The sequence below is a fragment of the Amphiprion ocellaris genome, chromosome 4, assembly GCF_022539595.1.
Source record: "Amphiprion ocellaris isolate individual 3 ecotype Okinawa chromosome 4, ASM2253959v1, whole genome shotgun sequence".
NCBI classification, from domain to species: domain Eukaryota; kingdom Metazoa; phylum Chordata; class Actinopteri; family Pomacentridae; genus Amphiprion; species Amphiprion ocellaris.
In genome coordinates, this window is record NC_072769.1 from 1,066,371 (window position 1) to 1,084,113 (window position 17,743).

The following is a 17,743-nucleotide window of genomic DNA, read 5'->3' on the forward strand; positions in this document are numbered from 1 at the left end:
AAATACAAAAAAAATCAGGATACACAATGACTCAGTTCTTGGCTGCTTCATGCAAATAAGAAAAGGAAAGTAGAGCGTGAAATGTATATTGTGTTGACATTAAACTTGATAACATATTGCTCTCCCAGTGTACTGAGGCATACATTATTACACAATGGATGGTTTTACTCTTACATTGAAGTGTAGCATATTTCTGTGAGAACATACTACATAAATATAAGTAAGATGCCTGCAATACTGAATTGTGTGATCTGATTTACCAAATGCTTTAGTTTCAGTATAAACTAATCGATTAATCAGGTTTTGAGATTTGTGATTTCTGTCCGTGAACAAAAATTTTATGACTACAGGTGCTGATCGGTTCGCTTGTGAAAGACAAAAAGATACAAACACGTCGACACTCCGATATCAAATATGAACAGACCACTACTAACATTAACCTCAGATGCCCCAACCAGCTGGCAAACCCTTGATGTTAAAACTTAAAAAACAGGTTCAGACATATAAGCACACATAACAGGATCTTTGAAAACACAAGCGAATATACCTAAATCCTAACATGACTTTTAGCAGATTAGCTGCACAATACATCCACCTTTCATCGTGGGGTGAAAACATCTAATCAAACAAGCAAGCAAACACACAGGTTTAAAACAACACAGCACTTCCTCACTTCTGAAATCTCTTCACTCCACAAAATCTGACCTAAAACTAAAGGTCAACCTCTTAACAAGGCCTCCTGCTCACCCAGGTTCACTGGCTGCAGCCTCCTGTAAATTTGTGCAGGAGGTAGCGGGACGCATGCACACACACAGAGACACACACCAACAAAACCTTGAGGGCTTCACTCCCCAACACTCAAGCCTGCCTGGCATGGACCATTATGTGCAGTGGCCCCTGTGCTCCAGCCTGGTCAGAGGCCAGCCCTTCTGATCCCCAATCCTGTCCTGTCATGGGTCACTGGAAGGGGCTTTGGCCTCTGGGCTCTCCTGCTACACTTCCACTGTTGCTACCTCTAACCCCTCTTCTCTTCTGTCTCCCCCTCTGATGCCTTTGGGCTGAAGCCAGGGGTCAGGGGATTGGGGACGGGAGGTCATTCTAGCGTCACCCAGGCTAGAGACACACTGAATCTAGGTGTTGTAACCTATTATCACCCCTTCTTTACCAGTAGAGTATGAAAACACAGGGGCTTCTTGCCCTCTGGCAGGGACAGAGGGTTGCTATCAATGGCCCCAATGCTAAAGCTAAATGGTGTACTTAGCATACTAAATTGATACATCTCGTCCCTAATTCCCCTATTGCTTAGAACATGAATGGGTGCATCCAAGTGGATAAAGTCGACCGACTTTCATTCAAAATATGCTAAAAATTCAAACTGAACATGGAAACAAAGTGATGTGGTCCAGATTTGCACTTTGTTTTGATCTGAGGTTGAGCTCTCACAGTTTGATCCACACCGACAGGTCTAGACTGAGAGAGCAAACGAGGGCTGTTGTTGGGCTTTCGCAATCAAGCATTGGCCAGCTACACAGTAACACAATCCATATGTTTTATCAGTGCGATGTGAGGGGGGGGTGGTAAACGCAATCAAGCGTCAAAACCCCCAACACCACTGCTGTTCCCCCATGCAGTGACCCAGTGCCAGGAGAGCAAGCAAAAGCCAGCTCTGACAGAGAATGTCTGACTGTAGTTGTAAATGTTTTAGGAGAGCAGTTAAAGAGTGCACTGGGGGTTCGAAGGCCCTCAGTATGAGAATGACCTGTGCTGTTGCAGGGCAGATCCAACAGCTCAGCAGAGTTTGGGGGCCCAATGGGCAGGGATTCAAGTCCATGTTATAGCTGGTTGAATCTGAGACAGACGGCTGGGACAGATGAGGATTAGACTAATGCTTTGATCAGAAGACCAGGAAGCTTTCATTGCTTAGGGACAATGATTGGTAGTGACTGGACATTACTCTTTTGAAACCTTTACTTCTTTGTCTGTAAGAATGCTGGATGGGGCTTTATTCTCCTGCACTGCTCAGACCTGTATCACTCTAAACTTTTAGCTTTTTACTGCAGTGTGTTTTCAAGACGTGTGTGGACAGTACCTTAACATCAGATGTGTCTCTCTGGCAGTTCCTCCAGGCCCTGGACACTGAGGAGAAGGTGCGATCAGCATGATCAAACTTCCCGCCTTGGAAGTTAAGGAATAATGTGGTGAAAGGTTCCTGTAAATTTTAAAAAAAGAGGCTATGAATCTGAACTGAGGAGCCTTCTGCTATAACTGGCAACACCCAGCTGTAATTGCTTGTTCTGCAATAAAATCGTCAAAGTCAAGAGATCAGCACAGTCCTTTGTCAACAGATTTGACCCAGAATCTACTCATTTTGCACAAACAGGAACCCAAACATTAACAAGTGAAATAATAATCACTGGGAGCTACTAAAGTCAATAGACTTGTGCTGCTGATGCATTTCTAATCATGTATAATCTTGTTAAGGCAGATCAATAACTGTCTGTGTGATGCAATAGCCCCCAAATGACATGAACACAATATGCTGCACAGCTATAAACTAATACTGTAGATAGCTAATTAAGTTCAGCCTGCAATGACGTAAGCTTCATTTGTTTCACAAAAAGTGCAGGTTAATCACATTGCATCTCATCATGCAGCTGAAACAGCAAAGCAGGATTACATGCAGCATAAAATCTGAGACATAAGCACAGAATACGCATTTACTGCACAAACACTTTTCATTTAAACCCTGATGTTAAGTTTGATCTTTAAGTGACTGCTCCTGGTAAAGTGGCTTTGGAGTAAGCCAGCTAATGATGTGCAGGGATCAATGAGGTAATTCTACTGGGAGTCACTGAGACAGTGAGCTACTGGGACAATAACAGCAGAAAACTGCACGTTGGAGAAACTTAGTAACCTCCTCCTCCCCTGAGTGCAGTACGGAAAGATTGATGACATCCATTCAACAAAGGTACCAAAAGAGAACACTCTAGTGCAAAATATACACCACATATGCTCCTCAAAAAACAGATCAAAGCACATCTCTGTATCTGTTATTCCTAAAAACAATGAAAGAGTTTGCTTAAGGTGAAGGTCAGGTATTTAATTACACAGTTTCTGCTGTTGTTTTATTAGTGATTGGCAGCAACATGGAGTGTAATAGTTTAAATTTGAGACAGTATCCTTGTGATGCACTATTTAACATACATGTATTCTAAATCTGATATAAACATGTGTTTTTAGCAACAGAAGCCTGATTAAGAATGGATTCAGGACAATATGAAACTCCAAAGCAAGTAATTATGAAATTTTAAATCATTAAAAAAGCGCATGGCGCTGTAAATTACTATGATTTTAAAATGAATGGAAAAAGGGGCATATGCAGAACCAGTGTATGAGTTGTAGCATTTATCATTTAAAGAGGAAATTATCATGTAATTATACGGATGCATGTCAGTATTTTCAGGATATTTATAACAGTGTAATTAAAGTATCAGCTCTGTCTATGCCATTTCTATGCACTGCACTTACGATACGTAGCAGCCACATCAGGGTGAAGCTGGAGGTGGAGTAGTGGGTGCCATAGTGGAACTTTGGCACCTGATCATCCTCCCAGGACTCATATCGGTCAGAAAAGAATGCTGCTCTCTTGGGGTTCAGAGCACCGATGGGCTATGAAGAAATAGGGAAAAAAGAAGAAAAAAAACATACATATATGTTAAATACCGAAAAATAATGTTGACTTCCTTTAGCTACTGTCTGGCATGAAAGCAGAGATAAAGACAAGAAATGACACAGAAACACATGAGTGTGAGAACAAAGGAAAAGCTGGGAGGGAGCACTGAATTTCACCGAGAGCACATTCAGGGAGCACGCTTTGCAGCATTACAGTTGCAAGGCAAATGAAGCTAGGAACCATTGTGCAATTTCAAATGAATATTAGATGATGTTTCCTTTCAGACAGGGATCAATCCTTTCCCACAGAGTGCTTTTTAGAGGCTGTGAAACGGAGCCCCTGCAGCTGTAGTCTGTCAGAGAAAACTAATGTACTCCAATGAAAGAGTGCCTACTAGGAATATCAATAGGAAGGCTGCAGGTTCCTTTAATTTCTACTTTTATTAATCTGTAACTAATACACTGGTCACCGGCCCTATTTGTAGTCTAGAAAAAATGGTTAAGTTGCATTAATTTTCCATCGCTCTCCAAAAACCAATAACCTTATGCTGCACGGCTATTATTTAAATACTCATTTATAGAAATGACTTTCAGGCTGGTTCAATTTTTATTAGTCTTCTGTTGGCTGTGCCTCATTCCCTCACCCCCCCGTCATCTCTCTCTCCCTCACACACATTTATACACACACACACACACACACCGGCGATCAATGGTAATGGAATGATGGCCTTTTGAGGATGAGGGCCTAGTAGGGTGTGGATCAATTGGATCTCTTTCATATCATAGGGTGCCTGTCACAGCGAGACTCATCCAGGGCAAGTCTTTGATATTGATCTGTGCAATGGCTACTGTTTTGTGTGGGTGTAATGGAGCATGCTCGTGTATTTGTGCAGTGGGAGTGATTGTGCAGTTGTGGTCGCATTTTCTGTGTAATGTGTGCACGTTTTTTTGCATTATTTTGTAAATAGTGTTCCTGCGCGTGTACGAAATATGTCGTGCCACTGCACCGCTCAGTTCCGTGTTGACAGTGATACACTGTGGGCTTCCTCAGGGCCACTGGGGTGGGTGAGTACACACGGTGAATTATACATCACACCCATTGGTCTGATTTATAGCCCTAATAACAGTCGGCTCATTAAAAAAAGAAAAGGGAGAGGAGGCATATAAAATAAAAAAAAGACTGGAAGTGCCACAGTGACAGAGAGAGAAAGGGAGAATTGTGTGTGAGTGCATGTGGGGGCTGTTGGTTTGCTCGAGCCCAACATTGTTTACTGCTGTAAATTACTGTGGGGCTGCAGCTCTCGGCTTACAGTAGCTACAACAGAGCGGCGGTGACGGCGCCGTACATCAGAGCAGAACGGCCGGCAGTGTGCTGATGAAACGCCTGCTGACACCCCGCTGCAGATTGGCTTAATACGTTGTGGCGAAAAATAGCGCACTGATGAGCGTTCAGACAAATGAACCAATCTCATAGTTTTAATTAGACCAAAGAGTAGGCTACAGAATGAAAATGTGCCAGAGCTTTGGAGAGGTAAACATGAGAAAATTAACACTGGATTAGTCGTAATCTATTTTTCATCAAGGAGGGAGATGGGGATGGTGTGACAGCCATTTTAAAGCTACAGTTAACTAAAACTAAAGGACAAGTAACAGAGTGGTTTGAAGAGCTCAGTAGTTTCTTTACCTATTTGATGCTAGTGATCACATTCATGTTTAAAATGATTATAGTATTAAAGCATTCAAATATTACAATAGCTCGAAAAATACACTCTGTGGAGAATTGCATAGAGATTTACGATCCTTAAATAAGTAACCAGTAGTAATTTTACAACTTTAAGTGTCCATCAGGACCTGACAGTGTGTAACCAACCTAAAATCTTTAGTTTATCTAAGTTTCCATCAAAATTACCTTCAGTCTGAAAACACAAATATTGAAAAAAAGAGAAAAATACACCCACAAAGAACAATCAGCATCTTCCTGAGGACTATTATAAGAACATTATCCACTGCTACTTTGCTTTTAAAACAATAATGGGCAGCTGGTGATGAAGTATAATGGATTACTGACAATTTGAGCATCACTGGGGCTTTGACTCGTAAATCACAAGAGTGTTTTCAAAAGAGTGTTTATGTATAATGTCCTATTTAAGCAGTGAAAATGGTGTGCAGGGCCTGGGGGATAAACATATGGGCTGCGTATGGCGAGATCAATACACTATTAGCTGATCTGGGTGTGAGCAGCAGGTTATAGCACAAAGGTACAGACAACGCTCAATAAGTCCTTACTATTTCTGCTGCTATGTCAACGTAGACAACATAATAGATTAACAAGTCTTTTAATTGTTTGTTGGGCTTCATTAAAAACTCTAGAGCAGCAGTAGTAAGAATGCTTTTACTTTTTAAGATCGTGCCTTTGCAGATAGAGGATCTAAGCTCTGGAATGAGCTGCTTGAGAAGCTTCAAATGATCAAATCTGTGTTTAAATCACCTCTTAAAACAATTCTTTTAAATCAGTTATCGTGTGAAAATATGTTTATCTTGTGTTTCTGTGAAGCACTTTACAATATTTGTTTTACTGACATCTGCCAATTCATGTTTTTCCTGTAGCTATTTTATAGTTGTTTGTAACACTGGTTTTGAAAGGTGTTGTACAAATAAACTCCATTATTATATTATGTGGAACTGTACAACTAAATGTGTTCTTAAAGCTACTTATATGAAGGACATGTTTTTTTGGAGGGAAATGTGTGACTGAAAATTGAGGTGTGCAAAGGCGTGGAGGAACAAAAAAACAGCAGAGTTACAACACTCGCAGTCAGTTCTAGTGAGTGCTTATCGTGACTACAACGTTATCTCAGGGGTCGGCGTTTGATGTCAGGTTGAGGTTAGAGTTTATGATAAGAAAGTCCCTGGGGTCAGAATGGCTCTGGCAGCGGTGAACATAAATTCTGTGTGGCCTCTGCTGTGCTGGGAATGATGACAGTGTGTGACACACACACACACACACACACACACACACACACACACACACACACACGTTCATGGCAATTTGGCTTCTCAATGTCACTGGAGGCTGCGCAGATGACCTGTTTCTACAAGAGACAAGCACCAACGTGACATAAGAGGGGGATAAGAGAGATGTGGAGGGTGAGAAAGAAAGACAGGGTGACAGGCAAACAGACAAAGGCAAAATACTGAAACAATAGAACAAAAGAAAGAGAAATTAAGCAAGATGGCGAATGGTGAAGCCACGTAAGCAGCACAGAACTAACTGAAGGTCACAAAGCATTAGGTTGCAAAGAAAGGAAACATGATGCAAAAATGATTGTGGGTGCAGAATTGCGTGGTGGGGGTTGATCTAGGGGGGCTGCTTGCCCTTTTCCAGACACTGCAGTCTGACACGGTCCAGTAGTCATACATTGATATCACACGCGTGTCAACGACATGAATAAAACAGATGTAATAAAGATTGGCCCCGCTCCCTCCCCTCCCTCCCTCCCTCTGCTGCTATTCTGTTCTTCAAGACGAAAGGATTGAAGGGACGGCAAATGACGCTGTTCTTCTCAGACTCTGTCCTCCTCTTTCTTTTGCTCTCTGATTGTCTCCGTTTCTCCTCCTTTTACCCAGTTCCCCTTCATTCACTTGGTCCCCGAGGCTGCGAGGCTTGACTGAGCACAGAGGCTGAGCTGTCCAAACTCCATGGCAGTGCAAAGGACAAGAGCAGGAAGCAGAAATGAGCTAAGAAACCAAAGGATGGCAGTGTGCTTGTGTGTTTACATTAGTCTGTGTGTTAGTGGGGCAAGAACAATTGGCACATTTCAGCCTACTGGGCAACATCGAGCCGGATAAACCAAGAAATTATGCAGCCTCATATAGTGGAGGAAATTACACTTGGATGGATAAAAAACAGCAGATAGAGACACAGAGGAGCAGATTGAAGGTGAAAGTGGGATTGGGGAGAACCTAAGGGACAAGGTGTTGACTGCTGGGGTGTTTGAATCTGTATGACAGGACAGTGTGAAAGAATGAAAGTGTGAGAGGATGTTTCACTTGCATTTCATAAACCTTTTTTTTGTGCAGGGCAATATGGTTTCACTGAACAATATTTGGCAGAAAATATTACTATTCACAATGGCTAATGCAGTTTATTAGACTTAAATTACTGTTTGCCTCAGGGATTAGTAATACCAGAATCACTAGTCATAAACTTGTTGCTCAAAATGCAGAATTTCTACAAAATTTCAATAGAATTCAAACTACAATTGCATTGTGCTTCTAAAGAGAGTTTGGTGACATTCAAATACCTGCAGCTAACTAACTACTTGACCAGAACTGGATCAAGAATGAATGAACAAATGTTATTGTACCACTTGGTTTAAGAAGGCTGTATTCACACTGACAAGAGCTCGGCATAAAAGCACAAAACAAAACAAAACTTCAGCCAAACAGCCATTCAACGTCATCCAGTCCAGCACTATACAGCGATAATCAGCCAACTATGAGCAGATTATTTTGTAACATGACCAGCGCAACTCTGTCTCGTAGTATTATGAAGAGCTGTGCGAGTACTTTGTGTGCAGTACATGTTGAAACTCATGGATGTATTGCTCTGACTGGACTTCTTGGCTCATACATCATCATCATCTCACCCACGCCAATTCAGCCTCTCTCCGTTTCTTTTTAGGAATGCAGTGATATTTTTTTGGACAAACTGCAATATTTTCCATTTTGTCTGACTAGATGAGTACCTCAACCTCTGCACCTGAACAAATGCCCTCTAAAATGCATTTCCTCCAATGTATCTCCTGTCCATTAACACATGCTTTTTTGTTTCCATGGCTGATTTATTCAGTCATTTTGCTTCTAGCAGCCTGACAGTCATTCAATCTTCTCACCGTAAAACTAATCCTCTGTCCTCCCACCGCTGCACTGTTCAATCCAACAAGCGGAGCTGGCAAGCTAAGGAATATGTTGTTTTTTTCTTTTTTCACTATTTCTGTGTGTATGTGTGTGTGTGTGTGTGTGTGTGTGTGTAAAAGAGAGGGAGTTAATGTGAGTTAATAATTACATGTCTACTTACAGTATGGGGGAGAATCTTTTAAGCTATTACAGCAGGCTGACTGTGTGTATTTATGTGCCAGGGTGCATCTCAGGGCAGGTTTCATTGTTTTAAGCCCAATCACTTGATGCCTGGAGCTACCAGGGAGTGTTAGTGCACTTCCTGGGGTGTTGTGAAAGGTCAACCCTGATGCAATTATCAACTTATTCTAAAGAAGTAAGACCACTTTTAAACTCGGCCGTAACTTTAAGTCTGAGACATAAATAACCAAAGTGCTAGAGCCACTGAATGAGAAGAATTGCAGCACACCTGTGAAAAGATAGCAATCAGCCACCAGTGACTGAAGAGCTTGTTCACTAAACTATGATCAATTGCAATTACTCGGCAACTAAATAGACTTTTGCAAATGCACACAATGTTTCCTGTGTCTTAACTGCCCCTCCTCATCTCTCTTTGTCCATCCATGCATTAATGTAAAAGAGGAGGAGGAGTAGAGGTGCCTCTAATATGTTACCTTGGACAGATCTCTGAAGTTGCTGGGCAGAGTAAGGTCAAGTTCCGTCGAGTCGTAGTTAGTGATGACCCAGGGAAAGACTGGGTACTGGTTCAGGTCATTAAAGGTGCGACCTGGAGGAAAGAAGCAAAGCAAAGAAAAAGAAAGTGACATATTAATATGAAATATAATATCAAGGACTGACAATAAAAGTTGAGATGATTGCTGGGCAGGTCTGTGTGACACTCGTCCTCACCAGAGATGGTGTTGAGAAACATCAAGTATTCAAAGTTTGATATCTCGCGGTGTTGCCAGCGTTCGGTCATGTTGGATGCCTTGAACAGCTGCTTCGGTGTGGCCAGAGAAATACGTCTATGAAAAGACAAGTGAAAACCTGATATTACAATGACAATGGTTGTAGCCTTCATGCCCAGTGTTGGATTGTACAATGTACCAATCTGCCCAATGTACAGAGTGAAACGGTTCCAAGACAGTCGACACATCACAAGATCAACAGACTACAAAAAGCCCTGGGCTTGATTAGACTTTGCAATGCAAATGTCATTATATGAAAAATCTACTGAACTTACAGTTTTGCTAATTAAGAAGACAAATCTGCAATAAATTGGGTTGAATACACATATTTGTGTGCATGCACACACACGCACACGCACACGCACACGCACACACACACACACACACACACACACACACACACACACACACACACACACACACACACACACACACACACACACACACACACACGGCCTCAGAGCCTGATGTATGCTGTGGGACAAAAACAAATGACCCCCAATCCAATTAAAACAAAGGAAAATGATGGAATTAATCAATGTCAGGGTGCGAGATTGTACTCATTAAGCCCTTCAAAAAAGGGGAAAATATGACTTTCCAAATAGAAATGTACTAAAATATGTCATCAGCAAGCAATAATGTGTATTAAAAAACTTTCTACGTAGGTTTCTATATATTTTTTAACTTCTTTAAATCACACCATAAATAAATAAATAAAGACATTTACAGAGGAGAAAAGAAAGAAAGTGCACAATACTGGCAAAGTCCTTTAAAAGTACAAGGATTATGATAAACCATGATGGCTATATTGATGGATGTGATTTGTGGTTGTGGCTCTATTAATGTGTAACTCTGGACATGAAGTAAATTTGTGCTGTGCTGGCTGTATGAGCTGCCCTGTACAGCTGTCCTCAGGTCAGAGGCAAGGTGGCCAGCAAACTAGCTTGATTAATGAGCGCAGCACTAGCACATACATTCTTTCACCCGAAACCTGTGCGCGTTATACACAAACCCTGGTACAACCACACTGGCTTCTTGCTGTAAGCACTTTCTTACTCACACTGATTGCACAGTACCCCCTGTTATGCTGCCATGTGTTTAAAACTTTGTGTTGCCTAATACTGACAAAACATTTCCCCCCAAAAAACTTGAATCTTCCAAGTCATAAACACATTAACTACCACAAATATTCACAAATCCCACCTGACAGCAACCTCCATAGCTCAGGTTAATGATGACTAAAAAAGAAAAAATAACACACAATGCATGAAATTGAAACAAATCTCTACATGTGGTGATTTATTATTTAAAGTCTCTGGCATCAGTTTGCACTTTTGTATCTATTTTTCCTTCAAAATTTCAGACCGTTGCTCAAGGTTACTTAGCACTATCATACCTTTACCACCACATAATATATATAGGCTGAATTCAAAGTACTGTAACACTTTGATTTTCCTTCATTTCCACAGGATCTCGCACTAACAACACATATGCCAGCAGCTGGTTTCATGATGTGAGGGAGGTTGGGAGAGGAGGTATGCCCTGCAGGCTTACAAGCAACTATTTGCTTCACACTGATGGAAATAAATAAAGAAACTAGACTATGTTCGTGTGAAGCCAATTATGTTTGGGAGGTGAGGACGGAGCAGGAGGGACGGACAGATGAGTGACCAACCCCATGTGAACACGTGAGAGCAGGAAACAGGAAATAAGAACCAGTTTTAGGATATATAATTAACAACGTAGATTTTCTAAAACCCTCCCCTTTTTTAGATGTATTAATGTATGTGAATGGTGAGAATTCAAATTTTAAATGCCACACAAGAGTGAAACTTGATGGCTTACCTGGTGTGTGGAAGGCCAAAGTTCGTGCCCACGCCAACACGAGGAAGACTGTGAACCACCTTCTTTACTGTCGCTGCGTCGGGGAAGTTGAACATGACAGCTGCTGCAGAGAGGCACAGAGAAACATCTCATTTTATCAGGGATTATCTGAAGAGGTAAAAATCTCCAGAATGCCACTCAAGTCTTGACAAGCTTGCCTACTGATTCATTTTTTTTGAAAAAAAGTGTACATATATCCAAGGTGAAAGAGTTAGATATAGGAAATTACGGATGCCTGACTTACTCCTGTTGGCCATGAAGACTTCCAGAGCAGTATTCTGCAGCAGGTAGCGTCTGGAAAAGACGGCCCGGATCTCCGTGAACAGCCATTTTCCATGAAGACCTTCCGTATAGGCGAGAATCTGGAAGGCAGAATAGGAAAAGAGAAACCAAAGACCAGATGGTTGGTGTGGAATTCCAACGGAATACGACCAAAACAAAAAAAAAGGAAATTAAAAAAGAAAGAAACCAGAAAAGGACAGGAGTGATTAGAGGAAAGAGAGAGGAGGGGAAAGAGAAAGAAACAGACAGAAGGCCAGGTTAGTTCATTTTTCACACAGCGATGGCACGTCGGCCTGAACAGCACGATTAATGTCTTATATTGATCAGCCTCAATGAAAAAGAGATTCCTTTAGCAAGAGAATGGGGGCCATTCAGAAGAAAGGAGTGAGGGAAATACTCAGTTCACTAAAAGATAATCTATTTTGATGTTAATAGTGTGATGCGACTGATATGGTAAAGAGGCTATTTTATGCTAAACATCTGATTAAGAGTATTTTCTGTATTTCCACGATGGTAGCTGACACAAAGGTCAGATAATGTTATGTTACCTAGCTCCACATTTTAAAAATGCTTCGATGAACTGAGCTTAATCTGTCCCCATGGAGACTGCAGCGGCTGTCAGAGTGACTTGTTCTGATGGCTGTCACTGGGCCTGACACATCCAGATGCTTAGCCCTGCCCTGGTGATTCGTGCTCCTACTAATCCAGCATTTAGGTTTGCTACTAACCTACTTAGCACTGCTTTGTTAACTAGACTTTTGTTTCACAGTCTGCTTTTAGTTTCAAAGGTATCTGCTGACAGAGGGCGTGCAGGGATATGGTGGAAAGGTAAAAGGGACACTTTAGGTTGTCACACCGAGGTTTAGAGGCGCGTTATTAATCAAAAATATTCAAATATGAGGTAACACGCTAGGCCTAGTGTTAAGCTAAAGGAGCTCATTAAAGGCAGGGGACAGCAGAGGGGACCAGCTGAGGCCTTTAGCTGAGGACAGCTTCTCCCTCACTGCCTCTCAGAGGAATAAGACCTGCCTGCATCACAGACTCACTTCAAAGTCTCTGGAGTTCAATTAAATGTGGATTAGTGGCTTGGAGAAGCTAGCTGGGGCTACATCCGCCATCCTCCAACAGCAGCTTGGGATGACTACACCAGTCAGCCTGTAGCCAACCCCACTGCCACAAACATCATTTTCTATCATTAAGAAAAGCATATCTTTGAAAGACAAAATGTTTGAGGTTGACAAAATCCTAAAGCAAAAACATCACTGATTTATTGATGCATTTCTTCTTTAAATTCTCTGGCAATATGAAAAAAACACTTATTTGATTTCTTGCCAAGACATAGATGAGAAGATAACACACACTCTCAGGTATGTGTGATAAAAATGATGCAATCACCAGCAGCTATCTTAACTTACCAGAAGATTAGAAAAAGAGCAAACAGACTGATGTTTTCACACTTTGGTTTTTGTATGAATTATTATACTATAGGATGCAACATTATCTTTGATCAGCTAAAGAGATGTTTGCAGACTTTGTTTTCCCAAGCATGTATCCCACACAGGAGGACAAATTTGCACAGGTTCAACAAAGCAAAGAAGGAACTGCATGACCCAACAAGAAAATCACTCAGAGAGCGCAGTACTCTGCCAAGGCTGCTCAGTCGTTGTATGATTTCCAATGGATAAGTCCCGATAAGTCCACTGTGGTGGATTTGTAGTTGGATCGCAACCATGTGATCGTCAGGCAGGCAACTGATGTAGCGTTCACTTGTTGTCATAGTCTAGTTGTCATTAGTTACAGTAACGCCATGCCGCTATCTCGTAGTGATACAGAAATCTCTAACAAATACATGGATCCAGACTATAAGCAGCATCACTGCCAAAATCTAATCAGGTGGTCACTGTGTCATTTCTGACATTACCTGAAAATTTCATCTAAATCTGTTAGTCCGTTATTCTTGCAAACAGATAAACAGACAAACGTATGGGAATCGTCATATAACTCCGCCATGTTCCTTGGCGGAGTAACGATGGATAGGAGGTTGGCTTAGTGGTAAAGAAAAGCTTTTAAAAATATGTATAAATAAATTTCCTTGATTCTAAAATTAGCAGACAGATGTGCTAAAATGAGAATGTAACTGAATCCAGTGTATTGGAAATCTTTAAAACATTTAAGACAACATACATACTGTACTGTAATAATGTTCTGACTTTGATCATATCAGGAGACTGAGGAGAAATAAGAATCTGTGATTTTTCCCACTAGTTGAGATGTTTGAATTTAGACGACAAATGGACTCAGACACTTGATCAGTTTTCTACCTTTACAGGTGATCAGGCTGTCATGATAGTCGAAGACCAAATAAATCTTAAAATTGTTCCCATTTTTAAACAGTATCCCTCTTACAATCTGATCAGAAATAGAATTCCTGTGTTCAGGTGTATAATGAGTGAATGCTTGGAGTGTAACCTTTCACCCCCAAAAGAGAGTGGTTGACTCATTTCATCCCCAGGAGTACACTCAGACCTCACAATGGATGTCAAGAAGATGCCCGGTACTGAACTGATGAAGCCGCTGTCTCTGATTCCACAGATAGATATGACAGAAGTGGAGGCAGCCAGATATCATATTTTTCCCCGGACCGATGAATCTCCTGGAAAGCTGTAAATAGCACTCTATGTTCCCAAGATCATTGTCCCTATCGGCAGCGCCCTTTCCCTAGCAGATGAAAAAGCTGAGTGTGTGACAACGAGCATGACAAACTATCCATGCCATAATGCTCTAGCTGTTCTGACCACGTCTGGACAAATTACAGTGGTGTGGAGGTTATTGTCCAAGCTGGAGTTATGGCTGCACCAGCTTCTGCTCTGATATATAGTAATGAAGGAACTGGATAAGTCAGTTTCAAAGAGATGGGAATGCTACAGGAGAATTGAAATCTCAGATGATGAAAGTCTTATATCATATTCATGTGTGATGATCTAAACAAAAAAATATATGGTTTAAAATGATACAATTAGAAATGAAATGGGGGATAAAAATAGGACATTTCCAGAAAAGAGAAATTAATCAGGAGCTTCAACATCATTGACCGGTTTTGTATGAAGAACGGTTTAATGATGCTGCCTTCCAAGTGGAACAATATCCATGGACTCAGGTCTGTTGCATTTTGAGATCAATTTCAAAGCGTCACGCGAGAGGACACAGCCAAACAGAAAACAAAGGAGCTAGCCTTGATTGCAATGCTTTCTCTCAGCCTCTCCCTCCTCCTCCTCCTTCAACCTGTTTGTGCAGCCGGCTGCAGCTCATTTCTGAAGCACTGTCGTTTGTCTCTGTCAGATGCCCAAAAGACTGCAGAATGAAGAGGGACACATGAAGAGGGGCCGGGTGACTGTGGCTACGCTGTGTAACTGCACACACACACACACACACACACACACACACACACACACACACACACACACACACACAAAAACTGACGACACTGAATCTCAGAGACAGTCTGTGCCAGTGAGCCCTCTCCATCATTTTTCCCTTTCACCAAACAGTGTCTGTTCAGAAACACAGGTAAAGTCAAATGCAGGAACATTGTGACACAGATGGAATTTAATTGAAACTGCGCCGGATTAAGGAAGAGTTAAGGGAGCAACAGACCAACTATCAGTAACGTGGTTCAAGATAGATGAGGCTCTCAACTGCCGTCGCTGTCGGCCAGGCTGAGTGCATGTGTGTTTTTGGGCTGATAAGACCCTTGAGTTGAAGAGGAGAGAAGCCACAGCCAATAACCAATGATCCTTATTTGTCATGAAATAAAAAAACGAATTTGAATACCAATCGTACTCTCCTTGTAAAAGAAATGCTTAAAATCGCCCATGAGTGTCTGATGAGTGGTATATGCATATTTGCATGTTCTGTCTAATGTGCTGTGCATCCTTGAAGGAAAGGAGGTGATTGAAGTTCAATTTGTTGCCTGTTATTAAGTATTTCCGCATGGCTGCCTCAGTTAAAGGATAATGGATGAGGGATTTATTATTACCTTTTGGTTAAATGAAGTGGTGTGGGAGATAAGGTGATGAAATTAATGAGCGGGAGGAAGAGAGGTGATCCATCAACATCAAAACTGGAGATGAGGAGCAAGCAATATTGGGAGAACTTGATAGAATCCATAAAAAAAACAAAAAAACCCTGTGGACATACAAATGATGGACTGATGTTGCAGACTCCTCAGACTTGTATTAGCAAAATGCCTTTTCTTATTCACAAGTCACATATACAAAGTAAACCGATGCCTATAGTTACATCTTGCCGTTTGTGACTTTCTCTCACTTGACTGACCGCAGCATCAAGCAATCTGCAATAAACAGAGTTTCAGCGGACCGAGACGCCGACGGCGCTTTTACTGCAGCAGCAAATGACAAAGAAAACGTAGACAAACACAAGCTGACATTTAAGGGTTTTTTTGACACTTTTATCTGGCGCATTCACAAAAAAAAACAAAAAAACAACACACTCATAACACTCTTCTCTCTACTCTCACTGTTCCTCACCCGTATTCTTGTTCACCTCCTCCCCCCACCTCGCTTTAACCCCCACTCTCCCCCACCTCCACTCTGTTCCACACTGGTAAACGAGGCCTTGTCACCCCCCATCAGTAAATGAGTTCATCGGACTAACGAGGAAGCAAAGGGTCCCGACACACTAACAAGGGTCTGTTGGCTGCCTGCGCCTCTGGACCAATCAGGACCCTCATCACCGTTGACACAAAGCCTCCCCGAGCCCTCTGGAGCCAATTAAGACAGATTTTGCTTTTGAGACAGAGTGATAGCGAGAAAAAAATGATAAAGGGAGGGGGGAAGAATGAACTGAGAGTACTGTAGTTGAAATAGGAACAGAGAGATTCACTAGTATATTTACATTTCTATTTTAAAGACTCAATCAAAATTCAATACAGGTAGATGGTCAGGGAGGAGAGGTTTTGGAGGCTGTGCCGAATCATTCAAGAGGAAAACAAGGCTCCCTCACCATAAGAACCTGGAGTCATATGACCTTAAGACAGAGCAGCCACATGATTCTACTTTCACACTCCAGCAGTTGTCCTCAAGCCTTCATCTCTCAGAAAGAGTTTGCTCTGACCAACCGGCAACAACATTACACTATCACTGCTCAGCCATGTGCTGCTGTGGTTTTACAATCCAGGGGAAAATACAGCTGTAAGCAAATAAATATATATATTCACACCTTAGATATGCTTTTCTTTGCTTGCAGCTGTATTTTAAAAGGATATTTTACAGTTACGGAGCCTTAAAAAATATTCACTCGCCTTGAAGGTTGTCCTCTGTATTGCTTCTCAGCATTGAATCATGGTTAATATAATGTGGCTTTTTTGACAAGAATTTACAGACAAAAAGTACTTCATGTCAAAGTGAAAACAGATGTCTACAAAGTAACATTGATTAATTAAAAATAGAAAATGTGAAAGAGATCACTGTATAGATATTAGTCCCTTTTAAAGTGACCTAATTCAACACATATCACACAATAATGAAGCAGAGTCTAGTGAGTGCAGTGAAGATGTCTTAAGTGATTGTCGTATAAAGACACCAGTATCTGGAAGGCTCAGTCTCCAGTGGATCAGTACTCTTGGCTAAACCTAGGTTATTGAAAAGCATAAGTCAGGGGATGGATACAAGAACATTTTCAAGTCACGGAAAATCCCTTGGAGTTAAATCCATTATCAAAAGATAGAAGGAATATGGCACCTGTGTAAATCTGCCTAGAGCAAACTGTCTGTGAAAAAAATAGTGCCTGTGCAAGACATGGACAAGTGAGGGAGGCTACCAAGACACCTATGATTCCTCTGAAGGAGTCAAAAGATCCAGTGGCAGAGACGGGAGAGATGGGTCATACATATCAGTGAAAACTTAAGGAGAGAGTTGCGAGAAGAGAGAAAGCTACCATTGAGCTTTTTTCCATCAGACTACACACCCACTGTAAAGCATGGTGGTGGCAGCATCATGACACGAGGATGCATCTTGGCA

The 17,743-nt window shown here is 41.5% G+C and overlaps 1 protein-coding gene across 9 annotated transcripts in view; it reads right to left on the reverse strand.

The window, feature by feature from the left end:
• Positions 1–17,743, reverse strand: part of lrba (LPS responsive beige-like anchor protein) — a 198,375-nt gene that overhangs the window by 44,570 nt on the left and 136,062 nt on the right. For 8 of the 9 annotated variants that reach the window (XM_023262251.3, XM_023262258.3, XM_023262253.3 and 5 more), the window contains 6 exons: positions 11,668–11,785; positions 11,385–11,487; positions 9,481–9,596; positions 9,246–9,358; positions 3,529–3,669; positions 2,090–2,209 (listed from right to left, as the gene is read on the reverse strand). In XM_023262251.3, coding sequence (XP_023118019.2) covers positions 2,090–2,209; positions 3,529–3,669; positions 9,246–9,358; positions 9,481–9,596; positions 11,385–11,487; positions 11,668–11,785 — 711 coding nt within the window. The remainder of the gene's footprint in view (positions 1–2,089; positions 2,210–3,528; positions 3,670–9,245; positions 9,359–9,480; positions 9,597–11,384; positions 11,488–11,667; positions 11,786–17,743) is intronic. The other variant, XM_035944417.2, reaches the window with a different exon arrangement.